The 21,861-nt window shown below is 41.2% G+C and overlaps 1 protein-coding gene across 1 annotated transcript in view; it reads right to left on the bottom strand.

Moving 5' to 3' along the window:
* The window catches only part of CDR2 (cerebellar degeneration related protein 2), a 28,097-nt gene extending 7,344 nt beyond the window's left edge, over positions 1-20,753 (bottom strand). The window contains exons 1-2 of the mRNA XM_052635429.1: positions 20,675-20,753; positions 9,054-9,166 (exon numbers count right to left, since the gene is read on the bottom strand). Of these exons, the coding sequence (XP_052491389.1) occupies positions 9,054-9,166; positions 20,675-20,753 (192 nt within the window). The remainder of the gene's footprint in view (positions 1-9,053; positions 9,167-20,674) is intronic.
* Between the last annotated feature and the right edge of the window lie 1,108 nt (positions 20,754-21,861).

Raw genomic sequence — 21,861 nt, 5'->3', positions numbered from 1 at the left:
AAGAACCTGGGCCCCTTTCCCCTAAAACTGAGTCCATGAGACTGGGATTGAATCAGGATTCTGCATTTTTAGTAAAAACCCCAGATGATATTAGTATAAGTGGTCCGTGGATCACACTTATTGGAAAAATGTTGATCTCAGAAATGGAAAATCCTGGAAGCCTCCCCTCCTCCAAACCAATGTCTCTTTCTCATGGGTCTAGGAGACATAAACATTCACTTGGATCAACAATGAACAACTTGCAGTTATTCAATAAAATCAGACTATATTTTAACTGTATCACAACAGCACTCTTTATCATGTTATACTGTGACATGTTCCTACAGTCATAATTCCCTGAAATCAACTCTTTTCGACCCCATGGACTGTAGCCTGTCAGGCTCCTCTGTCCATGGAATTCTCCAGGCAAGAATACTGAAGTGGGATGCCATTCCCTTCTCCAGGAGGATCTTCCCAACCCAGGGATCGAACTTGGGTCTTCTGCATTGCAGGTGGATGCTTTACCGTCTGAGCCACCAGGAAAGCCCTCATATACTAAATTGTGAGTGCTCCTTCCTAAATTTTCAGTCCACCCAAATACTCTCTACAGATGGCTTATCTACTGCATTTTAAAACACTTTAAATGGATAACTTCAAACATACATAAATGCAGAAAAAATGGTCTAACAAACCCTCATCACATCATCCAATTTCAACAACTATCAATACACAATCTTCTTTCATCTCTTCTATTCTCCCAAGCCTCAATCAATTTAAAGCAAATCCAAGACAGCTTAAATATACATATTTATATATCTCTAAGTCATAAGACTTCATTTTAACCACAATTAAAATCATACCTTTAAAAACCCCAACAATGCCTTAATATCATCTGTTATGTTTTAGTATTAGCATTTTCCTGTCTCAATGTTTTTTCCAGTTTCATTTGTAGTCCTTATTTCCCACTCAGGGGGTAATTTTATCTTGAAATTGTGGAGCTGTCTCACGCTAAGGCAAGCTCCCTCTTCCTTTAGGGCCTTTGTTATCCTCCTCTCCCCTCTCCCAGGGCCTCACTTCTCCTGGCAGGCTCCATCTAATCCAGCAGTTCTTGACCTGAGGTCCCTGGGCAGAATTGAGAGGATCCAAGAACTTGGTTGGAAGAAAAGTTATACCTTCATTTTCACTAACTTCTAACTGAAATTTAGCATTTTCTTCAATTAGGAATGGAAGCAACAAACCACCAGTAGTATGAGGAATCCTTAGGAGTTCATCACCACCAGAAACCAGTTATCATATGATAGTGGTTGCAGAAATCCTGATTTATTTCATCACTATTTGAAATTACAATTTTTAGATTACCATTTGATTTTGATATTTACTGTATTAATAAACACATGTTAATATATCAGAAATTTATTTTTTCAGTATTTTAATAGTCATTTCAATATAACCAATTCCCTTTGTAATTCTGTGTATTTTATGTATTTTAAGAGGGTGATCAAAGAGTCACTAGAAAGCCAAAGGGATCCATAGCATAAAGATGGCTAAAACATTCAAGATTATCCTTTAGGCCTCCATCCAAACATAAAGGATTCAGAAGCCTTTCTAGGCCACCCCGTTTAAAGCAGCACCACTCCCAAGGGATGCTGTCGTTGGGTTGGCCAAAAAGTTTGCTTGGGTTTTTCCATAAGACATTATGGAATAATTTCTCTCAAAACACTCTGCACTTAATAAACAGCCAAATTGCTTACTTAACATCATAGTCTTTCTAATGCTCCTTGAAGAAGGGAAGTGTCTTATATATCTAGTCCATTGAGCACAATTCTTGATCCACAATAGGGACTAAAAAAATATTGGTAACTGACAATTTCTAGACCTCTCTTCACAATAGCTTATCACGCCCAGTACCACAACTCAGACTGCTGGAATGTTGAGAGGATCATTCAGAGAGGCTGAGAAGAGCTTTGGCTATAGCCCTTTTGGGAAAAGGCCCTGTTAGTCCCTAATTCCTTCCCCCTGGCTCCATTTACAGATAATTTCTCTGTGTTTATTCCCCATGGCACAGCTATGCCCCAGCAATCTGAAACAGACTTTTTTTAAACAAGTCTCTCTTACATGGGCCCCAAGATATGGAACCTTTTGTGACCAGTATAAAGGAAACAAGTCAGTATGTAAATAAGTACAAAGAGGCTGTTTAGAAAACTACAGTAGGTCCCCCTTATTTGATATATAAAAACCTGTGGGGGGTGGGAAAATATAATGAAACTGATTAGGAAGAACTTGTGATATTTTGGTCTTAGATGACTTGGCTTAGCACAACCTGAAGACTGGCAGGGAGCTTGTTTTCATGTAGTAGGAGTTTAATCTTATTATTATTATTAAATCAAAGCTAATCAGAAAAGCCCTTCACTTCTCCAAGACTCTGTGATAGGTTACCTAACAAAGGAGTCTGACTAAACTGGTCAGCAACTTCTAAGAAAAATGTTGAGCCCTCTCAGCAAGCAGTGAGTGAGATGAGACCAGAGAATCAGGGTCCATGCAGTCAGACATTGCTCTAAGGTTGGCCTCTAAAACTTCAAATTAGTATTTAACCAAATTTTTCCAATTCTACAAGGAAATGGGTTAGCTTATTTTCTACCCTTTAAAGGCACGGCTATGCTTCCTATGTTCTGGTTTTTTCAATTCAGAATCTTTGATCACAGCCTCAAATGAATCTGCCTGGACTGCAGAGATCCTAAAATTCAAGTGTCAAAAACAGCTTGAGGACACAAGTATTTGCCATATTAAACAGGGGAGAGTGACGAGGGGATATTTAAGCAAAACAGTGGCAGAAGGGGAACATGGGGGTAGCAAAATCATAGGCAAAAATGTCAACTTACAGCCAAGAGTATCAAAGTTTAAGTTCCGTGGGTTGTCTCCCAAATGTCTTAGAATATGTACAGAATGTCACCTCAAAGGAGTATATGCCTTTTAGGAGTATAAGGTCCAGGTTATATGAAAAAAGCTATAAGTAGGCTGCCTTTACAATTGAGGCAAACCTTTGAAAAAGGCCACAAGGATTATATTAACAGCTATTTGCAACTGTAGAACCCTGACCTGGAATGCTGAAAAGACAGACACAGCCAAACACTCATAAGGAATGGAATGGAAATTTGGCTTTTATGTAGTGTTGGGATTATCCTTATATTAAAGATTACAGCCCAACTCCTCTGAACTTAGTATCAAAATGACCTTCTACAACACTGAAGAAATGTTTCCCACTACCTTTGAAAAACCTCTCTCCCCTGATTAAAATTTCCCTTGGATGAAATTTAAGAAAAAGTTAAAAAGTATGAAATATGAAAATAAAAACCACTTATAATCTCATGATTAAAAGCTTTGCTTGTTTTAATTTAGATCTACTTTCCAGTAATTGAAAAGGATTTATTTTTTTCAGAATTAAGATTCTTTCATTACTAAAATTCTTGAAACACGGATCAACAGTGCAACAATTCATACTGTCCAAAATATATACACTTACATATATATAAGTGTATATATCATTTCATCACCTCAGAACAGCCCTGTGCTAATGTCATGCAAGCGTTCTTATCACCATTACACGGCAGAGCAAACAGGATCTGAGAGGTAATTCATTGGCCTAAAATCTAGCCAAAGAATGCTCAAACTACTGCACAATTGCACTCATCTCACATGCTAGCAAAGTAATATTCAAACTTCTCTAAGCCAGGCTTCAATAGTATGTGAACTGTGAACTTCCAGATGTTCAAGCTGGATTTAGAAAAGGCAGAGGAACCAGATACCAAATTGCCAACATCCACTGGAACATCAAAAAAGCAAGAGAGTTTCAGAAAAACATCTACTTCTGCTTTATTGACTATGCCAAAGCCTTTAACTGTGTGGATCACAACAAACTGTGGAAAATTCATCAAGAGATGGGAATACCAGACCACCTGACCTACCTCTCGAGAAATCTGTCTGCAGGTCAAGAAGCAAGTTAGAACTGGACATGGAGTAACAAAGGAGTCTGACTGGAACCAGAACAGACTGGTTCCAAACCAGGAAAGGAGTATGTCAAGGCTGTATATTGTCACCCTGCTTATTTACTTATATGTAGAGTACATCATGAGAAACACTGGACTGGATGAAGCACAAGCTGGAATCAAGATTGCCGGGAGAAATATCAATAACCTCACGTATGCAGATGACACCACCCTTATGGCAGAAAGTGAAGAAGAACTAAAGAGCCTCTTGATGAAAGTGAAAGAGGAGAGTGAAAAAACTGGCTTAAAACTTAGCATTCAGAAAACTAAGATCATGGCATCTGGTCCCATCACTTCATGGCAAATTAGATGGAGAAACAGTGGAAACAGTGACAGACTTAATTTTTTAGCCTCCAAAATCACTACAGATGGTGACTGCAGCCATGAAATTAAAAGACGCTTACTCCTTGGAAGAAAAGTTAGGACCAACCCAGACAGCTTACTAAAAAGCAGAGACATTACTTTGTCAACAAAGGTCCATCTAGTCAAAGCTATGGTTTTTCCAGTAGTCATGTATGCACGTGAAAGTTCAACTATAAAGAAACCTGAGTGCCAAAGAATTGATGCTTTTGAACTGTGGTGTTGGAGAAGACTCTTGAGAGTCCCTTAGACTGCAAGGAGATCCAACCAGCCCATTCTGAAGGAGATCAGCCCTGAATATTCACTGGAAGGACTAATGCTGAAGCTGAAAGTCCAACACTTTGGCCGCCTGATGCAAAGAGCTGACTCATTTGAAAAGACCCTGATGCTGGGAAAGATTGAAGGCGGGAGGAGAAGGGGACGACAAAGGATGAGATGGTTGGATGGCATCACCAACACGATGGACATGAGTTTGAGCCAGCTTTGGGAGTTGGTGATGGACAGGGAAGTCTGGCGCGCTGCAGTCCATGGGGTCACAAAGAGTCAGACATGACTGAGCGACTGGACTGAACTGAACTGAAAGTCTAGCTATTTGGTATGGAATTGAGAGTTTAGGTCTGAATCTTCTAACACTGAGGTCAGAGCTTCTTCCACTTCCTTTCAAAATCTCCAGAGGTGGAAACATTTAGTAATTATTGGAAGTGCTTTGTAAACTGCTTATCTGTTCTCTGTTAAGATATTGATTTGAAGAAGTACTCATTGATTATCTACTATGTTTGAAAGACCATGAATAAACACAGCAACAGCCTTCAAAGTTGCAGTGGAAAATGGGAAGGTAAGGCGGGGCGGGGAGAGAAGGAGAATAAAACAAATCAAGAAATAAGTATAATATACAGTAGAATATTGATAAATGTAGTAGGGGAAGCACAGAATGCTTTAAAATTTTCAAGGAAGACATGAGCTCTTGAAATAAGGGGCCCTAGGGCCAGACTCCTTTGACTCCTGTGGGGATAACGCAGGTTTCCAGACAGAGAAGCAACAAAAACTCAAGGCTGTAGGCTGCTCACACAACTGTCAGAAACTTCAAGAGAATCCAATCATGTTTGATGGTGTCAGATCTCATTATTCTCCAAAGCTTCTCTCCTTCTCTTCAGCCAAGAAAAAAACACTTGCTCTGGAATCTTGAAAAATCAGATGCTGAGTAAAAGCCACACAGGCTATATAGGCATCTCTGGAGCCAATCATTACTTTCAAAGCTTATTTAATCTTTAAAAAAAAAAAAAACATAATGCCTAACAAAATACTGATCAATTTTTATGAGGACTGTTTGAAACCCACACAGTTTTTGAAAGCATACTTGTAGTTCTACTGAGAAAATATCCTTTGACAGTTTCCTAGTTGTCTATTTCCATAATGAGTCACAGTTTGGGGGATTTTATCCTAGTATTTTCACCAGTTCCCCATCATTCTTCATCCACTCTTGAGTAGTTTGTTCCAGGACTATTTTCTGGCTGATTTAAATTTTCTCTGGGTTGGTAGAGAGGTTCCTTTTTGGTTTTCAATATATTTTTAAATTTAAAAAATGATCCATGTATTACTTTTCAAATCAGGAAAATTTCCAATGGACATTCTAAAAAGTTAGTTTAAAACTTGTACAAGTCACTTGTATAAGTGACTCCATTTATGTAAAGTTCAAAGATAGGCTAAACTGATATATAAGGGTATTAGAGTGCTGCTTAGTGGGGGTGGTGACTGGAAGAGCTGATAATGTTATTTCTTTTTTTTCTAATTTTTTTATTTTTAAAATTTTTGGCTGTACTGGGTCTTCATTGCTGCACAGGCTTTTCTCGAGTTGCAGAGAGCAGTAATGCATGGGTTTCTCATTGTGGTGGCTTCTCTTGTTGCAGAACACAAGAAGCTCTAGGCGAGTGGGCTTCAGTAGTTGCGGCATCTGGGCTCTAGAGCGCAGGCTCAATAGCTGTGGCACAGGGCTTGGCTGCTCCACGGTATGTGGGATCTTCCCGGACTGGCACGCAGATTCTTTACCACTGAGCCACCAAGGAAGCCCACTTTCTCATTTCTCATCCGGCTGTTGGCTGCAAGGGTATTTTTATGAAAATTATCTGACCTAGCATTTGTGTTTTTTTCTGCATATTTTTTTAGAAGTTTACTTAAAAGAGAAAAAAAGACATCAGGTTTGAATTAAAGGAAGAGTCCTTATAAAGTTTAGGGGGCTCTCCACGGGTATAATGATAAGAGACACTATACATACTGCATGGGTCATCATTTAGTAGAGAATTAGGTTCTTCAGCTGCCTGGTTACTTTTATGAGAGTGTTCAAGCCATCCTTGGTATAGACTATTGGACAGAGATCTTGGAAGCCTGTCGTGATCTGCAAGTCTGCCCGGGCACAGGTATAAATCGAGCAGGCAGCAAGTCTAGTCTGTAGGAGGCCCCTGGCTGCTAAGTGGGTTTAGACGGAACTGCCATTCCATCTCCATTTCATCCCACCCCTTATTGACTTTCAGGAAGCGATTTATAAAGAGAAAGAAAAAAGTCAACCATAATGGCAGAGAAGAAGTCCAAGATTTCTAAAGAGAAGAAATCTTTGTTCTTACTCAAAAAATAGCTTTGGATAAAGAGTAAAATGTTGAACACTACAATACGGTCTATGAACCACTGGATTACAGAAACAAGAGATCTATGGAAATGTTTCTGGAAGTACTCCAGGCTAAAGTTACTCAATTAGCTTTATATTAATACATATAGTTGATTGTATATTTACTTAATCATTAAGGTCTGACCTGGATACTTCATTTCTGTTATCCTTTTCAATATCTTATAAGAGTCAGGGGTTGGGGAGAGGTGACTGCTGGGGCCATGGTACCACCTCTGTGTGAAAGCCTGAATACAAACAATTTTTAAGGAAAAAAAAATCTTACAGAAGACATTAGATAGTGGAGTGTTATTTATAGATTTGGATAATCTCAAAGATCTTTGGATTTTTTTCAGAATGTCAATGATCTCTTTTAATTGTTTAATCATTTTCAATACCACAGAAAACAAAAGTAGAAAGACAGGTAACTTAGATCATAAAGCAATTGTGTTTGTAATCCTTACAGTAACAAATAGGCATCATTCTCTAATTGTACAAATACTTGGACTTTTTAAATCTGTATTTGGCAGATGTGCTAAAATAAGTATTCACTACAGTATTCAGTTATGGTGATTTGTAGGTGCTTTCATGGAAAACACCAATACAAGGTATGAAGACTATTCAAATAAACGTACCACACAGTACATGATAATCTTCAGGTATATGCCCTGGGACCACTCTATGAAACCTTCCAATCAGTTGAAAAACAAAGCCCACAAAACAAAACAGGAATGAGTTTCTTGATCATGTATGACACTTGGATATCACAGTTTTAAAATGCCTAGTTTTCCTGCATTTTTAGGTTTCTGCCCAATTCTATGAGTAATAAACTCAACTTTAGGTATGGGAAGTTCTATGCTCTTCTGATATAGAATATACTTAAAATGATAGCTGATGACTTCAATATCATTACAAGGTACACCTTTCTAGAATTATAAAAGCATTTTTTGTCACATCACTGGCTAAATTCATAAACCCTGAGATGGGGGAGGGGAATCTACTGTATGCATCTTAATTATGATCACTATGTAAAAGTAAGAATACTGAAATGATAAATTTGTCTTAGTTTTAATGACAGGTTTATTTGTATTCAAAAACGGAAATCTGTAATTTCGACTGAAGTCAAGGACTATGTCATCTACTCTGCCTTTCTAGCACCTGGTTCAGTGTATAATCAGAGCCTAGTAAGTTCTGACCATGATGAATGGGTTCTGCGTTCTAAGGTCTTCTACGTTTTCCTGCACAGAGACTTATAAGAGTCCTGGTTCTACTGTATCAATTTGAGAGAAAGGAGCTACAATTTAAGTGCAAGACTTTTTTAAGGTGGGAGGGTAGTCTGGGGCATGAAATGTTCTGATGGACAATTGTTTGGTTAATATCCATAACTACCATCTTTACAGTCACCTGGCCTACACATAGTTGGGCTACATTAATGGGACCATTTACAAGACAGCACTTCCATTTTAAAGCCTTGAGCTTACATCTTTCATATCAGGTACTACAATTTTAACATTTTTCATCAAATTTAGGATGGTGTTTGGTTAAGGGGAGGGGATGCAGCCAAGCAGGGTCTACAGAGGGAGTCTCAACAGACAGTTTTCTTTCTCAGTCTGGTTGGTGGGTACAAGGGTACCCACTATATTTTTCTCTTGTACCTCTTTGTAAATCTTAAATATTACATAATTCATTTTTAAAAGAAAAAAATAAAAAACTGAACGTAATATTCACAGCTTTACTTTGCTTCACATATTGGTAAATACTGGACCATTTACTTCTAAGTATACTTCACCAAGGGAGTAGAGAGAAATGCTTTTCATCATAGCAGATTTATGTACTGCGAAAGCTTAAAGACAGTAAAAATCAACCTCTATACACTTTCCATGGTTCTTTATACTTGAAAAGTCTATGTTATAAACATTACTTTTAATTGCAAGTGTTACTTTAGTAGAATACAATTGGTATAAGAGCAGAGACAGCCAATACCGCAAAAGTAACTCTCCCGTTGAGTAAATTACCTCGATTTCCTGTAACTGCTCCTGATTGGTTGTGTACATCTGCTGAAGAGAATCCTCCAACTCTGTGTTTCGATCCAGCAATGTCTTCCCAAGCTCAGCTGCAAGTTGGAGGTCTAGCACAACAAGCAAATCCTATTAGGTTAGTACAAATGATCTCATCTCAACATTTTACATAAGGCAGGGCTTAGAACAGGAACGAACTAAAACCCAACCCATGTACAAAGTTTACCTTAGATCCCAGTGGAAGATGGAATGGCTCAGAAGGAAACCCAGATTCTACTTAAAGTTCAGGGACAATGGGGCCTTTTACCTGGTACTGTACTCTTGATGTGCCCTTACTGACAAGACGTCAAGAATAGTGATGTACTTTATGAAGGTGTATTCATTTGTTTAGGAATGATCATTCAGCATTGTGACATCTAAGTTCATAATTAGTTGCCAAAGTGCAGGCAAACCTCAAGTCCCACGAGTTTGGCTGCTATGAATACAACTGTCAAAGCAAGTGTGTTACAGACCCTGGCCTTCTCAGTGTACTAAAACTTAAGTCAAAAAAAGGAAAATGACATCAGTGATAAGAACACTACTGCAGGCCTCTCTCATTTTTTCTATTTATTTTCATGCCTTCTTCAAGAGGAGCAAACCAGATAAGCAAAGCAGCAGAACAGTTTGTGTGGTAACTCGCTCATAGCTCAGACTTTCATTTAACACAGAACCATATTTCCATTTTAAACCTCGCTTTTCAACACTCTCTCTTCTTAGGCATATGTGCATATATGACAGCATTAGTTTTGTTACACACAATCCTAGAAACAAAAATTCACTGATACAAAAAAGGACAATAGTTGTAACATAGGTGCCTGAAACACTTTTCTGCATAGTAAGTTGGAGAGGTCCTTTGATAACAGTGGAAAATGCACTGAACTAAGTAGGAAAATTTGGAGTTCAGTTCTGGCTGCCGTTTACCAAGTGAACGCTTTAAACAGAATGACTTTAAACATCCCTACATGTAGTATTCTTGTGTAGAGAGATGACTGTCCTGTCAATACGATCATGAAAATCAAATGAAATAATACACAAGGAAGTACTTTACAAACTACGCAACAGTACACAGGCAAAGTTATTAGTCTTCATTGATTCACAAGTGAATGACCTTGTTGCTGACTGCCACAGCGCAATGAAAGTGTGAGCTATGACTGAGTTACCACACAAACTATACTGCTGCTTTGTTCCTAGACACCATGCTAAGATTTGGCTAGAATGCTGAATAAATGGATGGAGTTCCTGCTTTCCTGACACTCCCAGGTTTACAGGGGAAGTCAGACAGCAAATAAGTAAATAAACTTGAAAACTGTGATAATCACTATTCATACATGTATGCATATATTCAATAATACCAAACATCATTCTGGGGATATACAAGTGAACTCAGCTAACTCCCTGCCTTCATGGAGCTTATACTCTCATGGGAGAAACAGCATGAGAAAATAGACACTAGATAGCAAAAAAATGTTTTGTTTTGTTTTGTTTTTTAAAAGGAAGGAAGAGGGAAGGAGGAGTATGGACGTGGGAGGTTGAAATTTAAGAACAGGCAACAAGGGTGATATTAGACTCCAGACGTGAAGGACTGAATAAGTGCCTCACGTAGGTCTACTGAGGGGACCAGCATTGGAGGCCGAGGGAAAAGAAGAGCAAAGACCCTGGGAGGAAGCATGACTGGCGATAATAAGGACTGCAGCCAATGAGGCTTGAGCACACTGCGTGCGTCTGCGTGCATTTTGTGGCTGGGGCAGGAGGAGACAAAGAGGGCTTCCAAGGATGGCCAGCTTGTTAAAGCCAAACTACAGAGATCAAGATGCTGGTTTTCACTGAGTGAAAGGGAAGGCTTTTGATCAGCTCCACTCTGGCCGTTGGGTAAGTCGGCCAAAGAGACTAAGGTGGCGGCAGGGTGACAGGGATACTGCAGTCACCCGGGTGAGAGACCGTGGTGGCTTAGACTAGAGGGGCAGAGATGGAGATGAGCAGAAGTGGCAAATACCGGATGTGTTTTGAAAGTAGAGCTAAAAGGATTTGTTAATCAATTGGATGTGCTATGTGATAGAGAAGAAAAAAAAACCTCCAGGTTTTGTGATAAGGAACAAAGGATTTTCTACTTTAGAAAAGGAGGTCATGATGGAAGTCTCTCTTAGAAGACGTTTTAGCTAAAGCTTGAGGGAGGAGGATTTTACCACAAAAACGGCAGGAAGAAGCCCTAACACGGGAAAGAAACTGGCACACTGTACAGCCCAACATGGCTCATAGTTTCATGTCTGAAATGCAGTACTTGGTTGCAATCTCAAAAACGACAGAATGATCTCTGTTCATTTCCAAGGCAAGCCATTCAATATCACAGTAATCCAAGTCTATGCCCCAACCACTAATGCCAAAAAAGCTGAAGTTGAACAGTTCTATGAAGACCTACAAGACCTTCTAGAATGAACACCCAAAAAAGATGTCTTTTTCATCATAGGGGACTGGAATGCAAAAGTAGGAAGTCAGGAAAACCTGGAGTAACAGGCAAGTTTGGTCATGGAGTACAAAACGAAACAAGGGGAAAGGCTAACAGAGTTGTGTCAAGAGAACACACTGGTCATAGCAAACACTGTCTTAAAACAATACAAGAGATGACTTTACACATGGACATCACTAGATGGTCAATACCGAAATCAGACTAATTATATTCTTTGCAGCTGAAGATGGAGAAGCTCTATGCAGTCAGCAAAAACAAGACCAAGAGCTGACAGTGGCTCAGATCATGAACAATTATTGCCAAATTCAGACTTAAATTGAAGTAGGCAAAACCACTAGGCCATGCAGGTAAGACCTAAATCAAATCCCTTACAGTTATACAATGGAAGTGACAAATAGATTCAAGGGATTAGATCTGACAGACTGAGTGCCTGAAGAACTACGGATGAAGGTTCGTAACACTGCACTGGAGGCAGTGATCAAAACCATCAAGAAAAAGAAATGCCAAAAGGCAAAATGGTTGTCTGAGGGGGCCTTACAAATAACTGAGAAAAGGAGAGAAGCAAAAGGCAAAGGAGAAAAGGAAAGATAAACACATCTGAATGGAGAGTTCTAAAGAATAGCAAGGAGAGATAAGAAAGCCTTCCTCGGTGATCAATGCAAAGAAACAGAGGAAAACAAGAGAATTGGAACAACAGAGTAGATAAAACGTGGTCCACCGGAGAAGGGAATGGCAAAAACACTTCAGTATTCTTGCCTTGAGAACTCCATGAACAGTATGAAAAGGCAAAAAGAGAGGACACTGAAAGATGAACCCCCCCAAGTCAGCAGGTGCCCAATATGCTACTGGAGAACAGTGGAGAAATAACTCCAGAAAGAATGAAGAGACGGAGCCAAAGCAAAAACACCACCTAATTGTGGATGTGACCGGTGATGGGAGTAAAGTCTGATGCTGTAAAGAGCAATATTGTATAGGAACATGGAATGTTAGGTCTATGAATTAAACTGGACATGGTCAAACAGGAGATGGCAATTTAGGAATTAGACATTTTAGGAATCAGTGAAATAAAATGGACTGCAATGGGTGAATTTAGCTCAGGTTACCATTATATCTACTCCTGTGGGCAAGAATCCCTTACAAGAAATGGAGTAGCCCTCATAGCCAACAAGAGTCTGAAATGCAGTACTTAGATGCAGTCTCAAAAATGACAGAATGATCTCTGCTTGCTTGCAAGGCAAACCATTCAATATCACAGTAATCCAAGTCTATGCCCCGACCAGTAATGCTGAAGAAGCTGAAGTTGAACGGTTCTATGAAGACCTACAAGACCTTCTAGCACTAACACCAAAAAAAGATGTCCTTTTTATTATAGGGGACTGGAATGCAAAAGTAGGAAGTCAAGAAACACCTGGAGTAACAGGCAAATTTGGCTTTGGAGTACAGAATGAAGCAGGGCAAAGGCTAATAGAGTTTTGTCAAGAGAACGCACTGGTCATAGCAAACACTGTCTTCCAACAACACAAGAGAAGATTCTACCCATGGACATCACCAGATAGTCAATACCGAGATCAGACTGATTATATTATTTGCAGCCAAAGATGGAAAAGCTCTATACAGCCAGCAAAAATAAGACCAGGAGCTGACTGTGACTCAGATCATGAACTCCTTATTGCTAGATTCAGACTTAAATTGAAGAAAGTAGGGAAAACCACTAGATCATTCAGGTATGACCTAAATCAAATCCCTTATGATTATACAGTGGAAGTGACAAATAAATAGATCCAAGGGATTAGATCTGATAGAGTACCTGAAGAACTATGGATGGAGGTTCGTGACATGGTACAGGAGGCAGTGATCAAAACCATCCCCAAGAAAAAGAAATGCAAAAAGGCAAAATGGTGGTCTGAGGAGGCCTTACAAATACCTGAGAAAAAAAGCGAAAGGCAAAGGAGAAAAGGAAAGATATATCCATTTGAAGGCAGAGTTCTAAAGAATAGCAAGGAGAGAAGAAAGGCTTCCTCAATGATCAATGCAAAGAAATAGAGGAAAACAATAGAATGGGAAAGACTAGAGATCTCTTCAAGAAAATTAGAGATACCAAGGGAATATTTCATGCAAAGATGGGCATAATAAAGGACAGAAATGGTATGGACCTAAAAGAAGCAGAAGATATTAAGAAGAAGTGGCCAGAATACACAGAGGACTATACAAAAAAGATCTTCATGATCCAGATAACCGTAATGGTGTGATCACTCACCTAGAGCCAGACATCTTGGAGTGCAAAGTCAAGTGGGTCTTAGGAAGCATCACTATGAACAAAGCTGGTGGAGGTGATGGAATTCCAGTGGAGCTATTTCAAATCCTAAAAGATGATGCTGTGAAAGTGCTGCACTCAATATGCCAGCAAATTTGGAAAACTCGGCAGTGGCCACAGGCCTGGAGAAGGTCAGTTTTCATTCCAATCCAAAAGGAAAGCAATGCCAAACAATATTCAAACTACCGCACAATTGAACTCATCTCACACACTAGCAAAGTAATGCTCAAAATTCTCCAAGCCAGGCTTCAACAGTACGTGAACCGTGAAATTCCGGATGTTCAAGCTGGATTTAGAAAGGCAGAGGAACCAGGATCATATTGCCAACATATGCTGGATCATTGAAAAAGCAAGAAAGTTCCAGAAAAACATCTACTTCTGCTTTATTGATTATGCCAAAGCCTTTGACTGTGTGGATCACAACAAACTGTGGAAAATTCTTCAAGAGATGGGAATACCACCTGACCTGCCTCTTGAGAAATCTGTACACAGATCAAGAAGCAACAGTAGACCGGTTCCAAACTGGAAAAGGAGTACGTCGAGACTATATATTGTCACCCTGCGTATTTAACTTATATGCAGAGTACACCATGAGAAATGCTGGACTGGATAAAGCACAAGCTGGAATCAAGATTGCCGGGAGAAATATCAATAACCTCAGATATGCAGACACCACCCTTATGGCAGAAAGCAAGGAAGAACTAAAGAGCGTCTTGATGAAAGTAAAAAAGGAGAGTGAAAAAGTTGACTTAAAGCTCAACATTCAGAAAACTAAGATCAGGGCATCCAGTCCCATCACTTCATGGCAAATAGATGGGGAAACAGTGAGAGACTATTTTTTTTAGGTTTAAAATCACTGCAGATGGTGACTGCAGCCATGAAATTAAAAGATGCTTAGTCCTTGGAAGAAAAGTTATGACCAACCCAGACAGCTTACTAAAAAGCAGAGACATTACTTTGCCAACAAAGGTCCATCTAGTCAAAGCTATGGTTTTTCCAGTAGTCATGTACGCATGTGAAAGTTGGACTATAAAGAAAGCTGAGTGCCAAAGAATTGATGGTTTTGAACTATGGTGTTTGAGAAGACTCTTGAGGGTCCCTTGGTCTGCAAGGAGATCCAACCAGTCCATCCTAAAGGAAATTAGTCCTGAATATTCAATAGAATGACTGATGCTCAAGCTGAAACTCCAATACTTCAGCCACCTGATGCGAAGAACTGACTCATTTGAAAAGACCCTAATGCTGGGAAAGATTGAAGGTGCGAGGAGAAGAGGACAACAGAGGATGTGATGGTCAGATGGCATCACTGACTTGATGGACATGAATTTGAGCAAGCTCGGGAGCTGGTGATGGACAGGGAAGCCTGGCGGACCGCTGTCCATGGGGTGGCAAAGAGATGGACCCGACTAAGTCACTGAACAACAGCAGCCCAACATAAAGCCAGCGCGACAGAAGCTCACTGGGGAGCGTGGAATGGGAGCTGGAGGAGCAGGTACGGTTCACATTACACAAAGTATTATCTGCCATGGTAAGGAAAGTTCAGATTTTATTCTAAGTATGTAGGAAAGTCATTTCACCCAGTGTCGAGAAATACACTTATTACACTTATCATCAAAAGAGGGAACCTCACCACATATGATTTTAAAACAATTTTTAGAGGTTGACAAACAAGATTTAACATTTAATTCATTAAACCAATATTAGAACTTAACCAAGAATAAGTGGTAACTGGAAAGCAACTTGTGTTACCTGGTACTGGCCATTTGAGGGCATAATTAAATTGTGGTTGGTTAGTTTTCCCTCACAAGGCAAAAACAAAGCAACAAAACCCATGAAACACCACTCCAGCTCATTTTAAAACATTTTACACCCATTTAAAATAAAACAGCATACTGTTGGTAGATCAGTGTTAAAATACATTCTCTTGTGATTTAAATATTAACAATGTCTATTAATGTACTTAAGACTTCATATACCAAGTCTATGAAATAATATCTTGTATTCACAAGACATCGAAACCCTTTACAAACTGTTCAACATTGCAAACATTTGACATTATTTTTTAATATCTTTTCAAGGTAGTTAACCCAGATTTTCAAATGAGAAGCACAAAGATGCTAAGAAGTGATCTGACCAATTCCACGTGGTAAGTCATAATAAGCAAAAGAGAAACCACTGTCAACAGATTCTAACTTTCACCCTCATCACTATTCTCTATTATCCACATCCACACACTTTCAAGTTTGTTGACAGGGATGTCCACATCTTTGTTTAAGGTACAGAGTACCTCAGTCTTTTTACTTGTTTTCCTAGATGACAATGAGAAACTAGAGTTGAGCTCTTTGGCTTTCACTGCGTGTGCTGCCAGGGAAAGCATACACAACCCCAGGCGAGTTGCTATCTTGTTTTCACTAAATGAAAAAGGAACTACGTACAGCTGAGATTTCCAGAAATAATTATTTTACACTCATAGAGTGTGTAATGTGTATACACAGCCCCACAAAATAACCACCATGCTGAATTATTAAGGACAAAGCAAACATTACCTAGACATTACTTAAGTCTCTCCTGGCCTGCTATAAAGTGGTGAGTAACCACTTTCCTCACTGGGAAAGACCAGAGACTCACCAAAGATATTCTTATCCAGCAACCAAAACTGAGCCAAAACCTCTTCCAGAAGCAAGACTAATTTGAGACCATCTACAGCTATTTCCTTCAGTTAGGAAACTACCCATGTTACTAAATGTCAGCTGGGAGCGCCTTTCCCGTTTCTGCTGCCTCAGAAGAGACGCCCAGTATAGCACTCTTGCAGTAAACATCAAACAGAGAGGAATTTGAGACTTGTCCTTATCGCAATCCTTATTTTGACTTAAACAAAACCCAAGCCTGGCTCAGTAACCTGAAGTCTCAGTCTTCTAAATATTTCATTGGATGTGTAGGATAGAATTCTGGCAAAACAAGTCTCAACTACAAGAAAGCGTCTGTGAAGTCACACTGTATAATAGGATATTACTTCATCTGTTAGTTTAAAGACAAATGTCTTTTTTGGTCTTTAAAAAAAAAGTTTATTTCCTGTTGTGTAGCATCTGGCTTCCATTACCAAAAGGAGCCAAAAGCTGGCAGTAAGCCCAAGAAGGTTTTCTAAATAATTTGGGGAGGGAATGGGAGAATATTCAGTGTCCTTTATTCTTACTTAACACACAAAAGAAAAGGAAACAATACAGTTTTGAAGCCTTATACACCTGTTCATCTCACTTTACAAAAAGGATTTTCGTTAAGAGGTTGTCTTTTCTAAATCCTATTGAACTGGCGTAGGCAACCACTAAAAATACCACAGATTTACTGCAGGCTTGAGAACTGCAACTTTTCATACCTTCATGTTTAATATTCTTCCACTAATCAGTCTTTGCAAGTGATAATAATCTATTTTAACAATATAAACTATTAGCTTTAAACAGATAGTCTACTCAGCCCTATGCCCTAGGTAAAAAATTAACTCTAGTAGTCAGGTGATTTTTAAAAAAGATCTTCCTTCCAGAATTCTGAAATCTTTAAATTTCACTGCTCTTACATTTTTCTTCAGTTTTTTTTTCTTTAAAGAGGACGACATATTCCCATGTTAGGTGTAGTCTCTAGCATTCATTCAATAACATTAAGGCTGAAAGTTTTTCCTACTACAAAACCAAATGCGTCATCTGGTGATGCTTCTGTGTAACTCCTGTTGCCGATGTTACTATAATTGGGAAAGCAAAAAATCTGAATATAAACATCAAGAAAAATGACGGTGTCAGTTTTAATGACCCTCCAAACAGTGATTCAGCAAATTCGTTGCTCATATGGAAAAGGTACTCCTCTTATAAAGTAGAAATCTTAATTTAAACTAAGATTTCATTTGCTGATCTATACAGTAGAAACCTGAATTCTTACTCTAAGCTTGCACAGCTCTCCAAATGACAATTACAACAGCAGCTGGTCTAAAAGAAAACCCAGTCTCTGAAGTCTTTCCACCTTGTTCTCAGGGGCACATTTCAAAGCAAGCACCATCATTACCTACAGAGAAGGCTCCTGCTGTCCCAGAAATGATCTTACTCACAGAGATCACAGTCAGTATTCTTACTTTGTCAACTCAGCCCTCTAACAAAAGACACTCTCTTCAAAGTGTTTTATAAAAGCAACGGGTTTTCTTCTTCTGCCTGCACAGTTTCACGTTTCTAACAAGGTATGAATGGTACACCACAGCCTTCTGAGGTTAGAAACTTTCAACAATTTTAATTTTTACAAAGAATGCCCCAAGCAAACTTTGGTAAAGAGATTCAATCTACTTAAGTAATGCTTCTATTGCTAAAGAAAAAAAAAAAATTGTAGTTCTATGACTGAGCACAGGATCTTAGAAAACTGTTTTAGCAACTCTCTTCAAGTAAGGCTCTCAGTGAAATTAATAGTGAGGATGTTAAAAAATGAACAGACATGTGTCTGCACTTGATAAAATCCCACTAGATCTGCTTATCAGCCTAAGAGGACAGACTTGCTCCCAAACCTTACACAGCAGCAAAATTATCTAGGGAGGGCCCGGGCCCACCCACTGCCAAGCACTGTAGTGGGCACACCAGAAGGCAGCACCTCCAGGCAACAGATTCCTAGTAAATGAGTAGGATCCTGTCTGTCCTGTGGACAGGCACTGTAGTCCTAATGCCTCAATGAACACCTGGCACAGAATAAATACAATTTTGGAAAAATTAACAAAAGATCCATTAGAAGTTTAGGAGTTAACATATAATGTAATGAGAGTGGGACAAAGAGACCCTTCTATTCACACTGTAGCCTTCATTTTTTCACAGGCCAAATTCACAGTTGTGACTGCTGGAATTTCACATCTATTCCTACCCCACACACTTGGTTATGACACACAGGGTTATGTCAAAGTCCATTGTGATAACAAATGTAAAAGTCCTCTGAAAAGAACAGACCAAATTCCAAACGGAAACTGGCACAGGAAGTTTGGACCTGTGCGCTTCAAGATTTCATTACATCTGCACACCTGATGACTTGATTTCTATCAGAGGTTAGAGAGTTCCACGTCTAAACTCAATATGTTGCATTTGCTCCTCAGTAAGTTGAAATATTACAAGTGGTTGTTCCTAACAACCTCCCACAGGGGAAACTGCAGTGTAGACTAAGGTGCCTGGTGGAAGAGAGCCGTGAAAACAATAATCCTGTGTGAGTGCCTCAGTTCAGGTCAACAAATGTTAAAATTGAGTTTCTATTATGTGCTAAGTATTGTGCTAGATAGATTAAAAAAAAAAACAAACCTGTACAGAGCTACACTTTCTAAAAACAATAAAGAAAACTATTTAGTTATGATTATAGGGCAAACTGCTTCATTTCTTTATAGGGAAAGGTTGCAATTGCAAAATGGTTGCCTCATAAATTCTGGAGAAAGTATCAAACTAGGCCATCGATCCCTCTGAGGCATTCTGAAAACAGGTTAAAACATAAGACAAATCTGCCTTGTGGATGCTGTGAATATGATGGCAAACACTGCACTGCAGCCACTGAACAGGTTAGACTTATGTAAGCATAAACTTTGACTTATATAAAGGCTATATAAACTTTGATTTAAGCTACAAGCCACAACATATTGATTTAAGAAATCACCTTCCCCCAAAAGAGTTCCTTATGTTTCTTTTCTAAGTATGAGTCTTTCCAGCCTACATCCCCCGCTAAGTTCAATGGTTAGCATGAACAAACACCATGGTCATTTAATGTTCAACTAAATGAGATGGTAACTTTTTATGCCAGTTGAGAGATGAAAAAGTTGATTTACACAGAATTGCTGAAACAGAAGATGCCTGAAAAACATTTCTCAGGAGACAAGAAATCCAGGACAGGCCAAGATAGGAATGCCCCTTGTGAAAAAGCTAGGGAGCAAAGTGAAGGAAGCAGGTTGAGGCACAAGTGCCCTTAAGTCATTCACTTACTTGGCATCTGGTAAACTACGCCTAAGTAGCCCCCCTCTCAGCCCGTCTAACACCAACTGTAAGAGCTGTAAGCCAGGTGGTGAAGAAGAGATAGGGGTTTGAGCAGCGACTAGGACGACTCCTCATTCTGAGTGTGCGGATTCAAAAATACTTTGCCCTACGGCAGAAACTAACACAGTATTGTAAATCAACTAAATTCCAATAAAATCAGTCAAAAAAAAAAAAAAAAAAAAAGACTTGCTTCCATATTTGAGGGAAGTCACTTGGCCGCTTTAGCATCCGCGTTACCCATTTGGAAAAGGGGAACAATATGAGTTACTCTCTCAACAGAGTTATTGTGCGGATCAAATATGTGCGCGATTCCTGCCACACGGCACTGCCACCCCGGGTCCACCACCTGCAGCAGCTCACACTCGCCGGCTGTGAGCACCGGCTGTGGTTCCTCCCCGACGCGGACAGCCCGGTAAGGGGCCACCCCCTCTCCGCTCCGAGGAACACCTTGGGCATTAAATCAGTTAATCCCCGGAGAGAGCTCCAAACGGTGCCTGGCGTCCGGTCAGCTCCTGACACGCAGTAGTGGCGGGGACGATGGGGGATGCTGATTACCGTGCAGGAGCCCGGGCCCGCGCAGCGGAGTCCTCCCGCGCAGGACCAGCAGACGCGACAGTCCCAACGCCAGGTGAGCGCCAGATCTTCCCCGATCCTGGCGTCGGTGGGCCCAGAGCAAAATAAACTTTGTAACAGTTTCGCGGCCAGGAGGTGAAGCCTCGAGCCGGCAGCCGCCCTGCCCTGGCGAGGCCCCGCCTGGCGACCGCACCCTCACCTTGCTGGAGGTCCTGGTGGTCGTACCACGGCTCGTCCTCCTTCATCTCAAACTCCTCCACCAGGTTTTCCGCCAGCATCTCGGCCGGCTCTTCTGGGGGCAGCGGCCCCCGCCGCCGCCGGCCCGCCTCAGCCGCTGCCCCGGGCTCTCCCCCGGCCCCTCCGCCCTCAGCCAGAGCCGCCCTCGGGCGGGACGCGCCGCCGCCCAGGCTCCACCGCGACGCCTGACCACAGCCGCCCACAGCCGCCGCCGGCGCCGCCGCGGGGCGGCCCGCAGCGCACGCCGCGGACTGGCTTCCCTCGCGCCGCCCAACCGCCCCAACGGCCGGCGCCCCGGTGCGAGCTCCTGAGTCGGCTCTCCGAGCCGGCTCCTCACGCCGCAGCCGGGCCCAACGTGGCACTTTGGCAGAACCCTCCCCGACCGGGGCTGCGATTCAAACCCCCGGCGGCCCCTCGGCCAATCGCGAGCAGGCCGCTGGCCGAGCGGCGGCGACTTCGTCCAATCGCGTCTCGCCGCAGGCCGGCGGTTCGCCCGGTATCAGAGGCAGGCAGCCAATGGTGACTCCTAAGGAAACAAAGAAGGCGGGAAAAGGACAAGGGGTGCGGCCGAGGGTCCCGCCCTCTCCTCCCTTGGAAACGCTTCTGGCCGTGAGTTCGGCGAGCTGGGGTGAGGAGGTAGTGGCCTTCGCTTCCCCTGTGGTGGGTGGCCGGCTGCATGGCCGGTGGACGGGCTATGTGGGCGTGAGAATCAGAAGTACGGTCTACGAGCAGCGGACGGTTGCGGGAGGGCGGGAGGCGCGAGGCGTGCCGGGACCCTGAGGTCCGCTGCCCCGCCGACCCCTGCTGGTCTTCTGACTCCCAGATTTGCTCTGCTTGATGCCGGGAAATCGAGGATCGATCGGAAGTTCAGGGCAGTTAACTGTTTTCTTCTTGATATCTGAGCCCTCACCTCCAAATCGCTGAGAATTTGTACTGCCCCTGAAACGGTGGGCCTCAGACCCACCTGAAGGTGCAGTTGAAGCGACTCCTGAGAAAAAATTTGCAAGCGTTTTTGCATAATTTTTTAAAAAGAGAGATCACCTGTTAAGCATCTGGAGTCATGATGTTCCACCTGGAGAGAGGAGATTGCAGCCCTAGCCCTTGATGGCCAGTAGGATAGTGAAAGCTGTTCTCTGCATACAACAAAAT

This window comes from Budorcas taxicolor, chromosome 2 (genome assembly GCF_023091745.1).
Source record: "Budorcas taxicolor isolate Tak-1 chromosome 2, Takin1.1, whole genome shotgun sequence".
Taxonomy (NCBI): Eukaryota; Metazoa; Chordata; class Mammalia; order Artiodactyla; family Bovidae; genus Budorcas; species Budorcas taxicolor.
The sequence above is the reverse complement of the archived record's forward strand: the minus strand, read 5'-3'. Positions and strand labels throughout refer to the sequence as shown.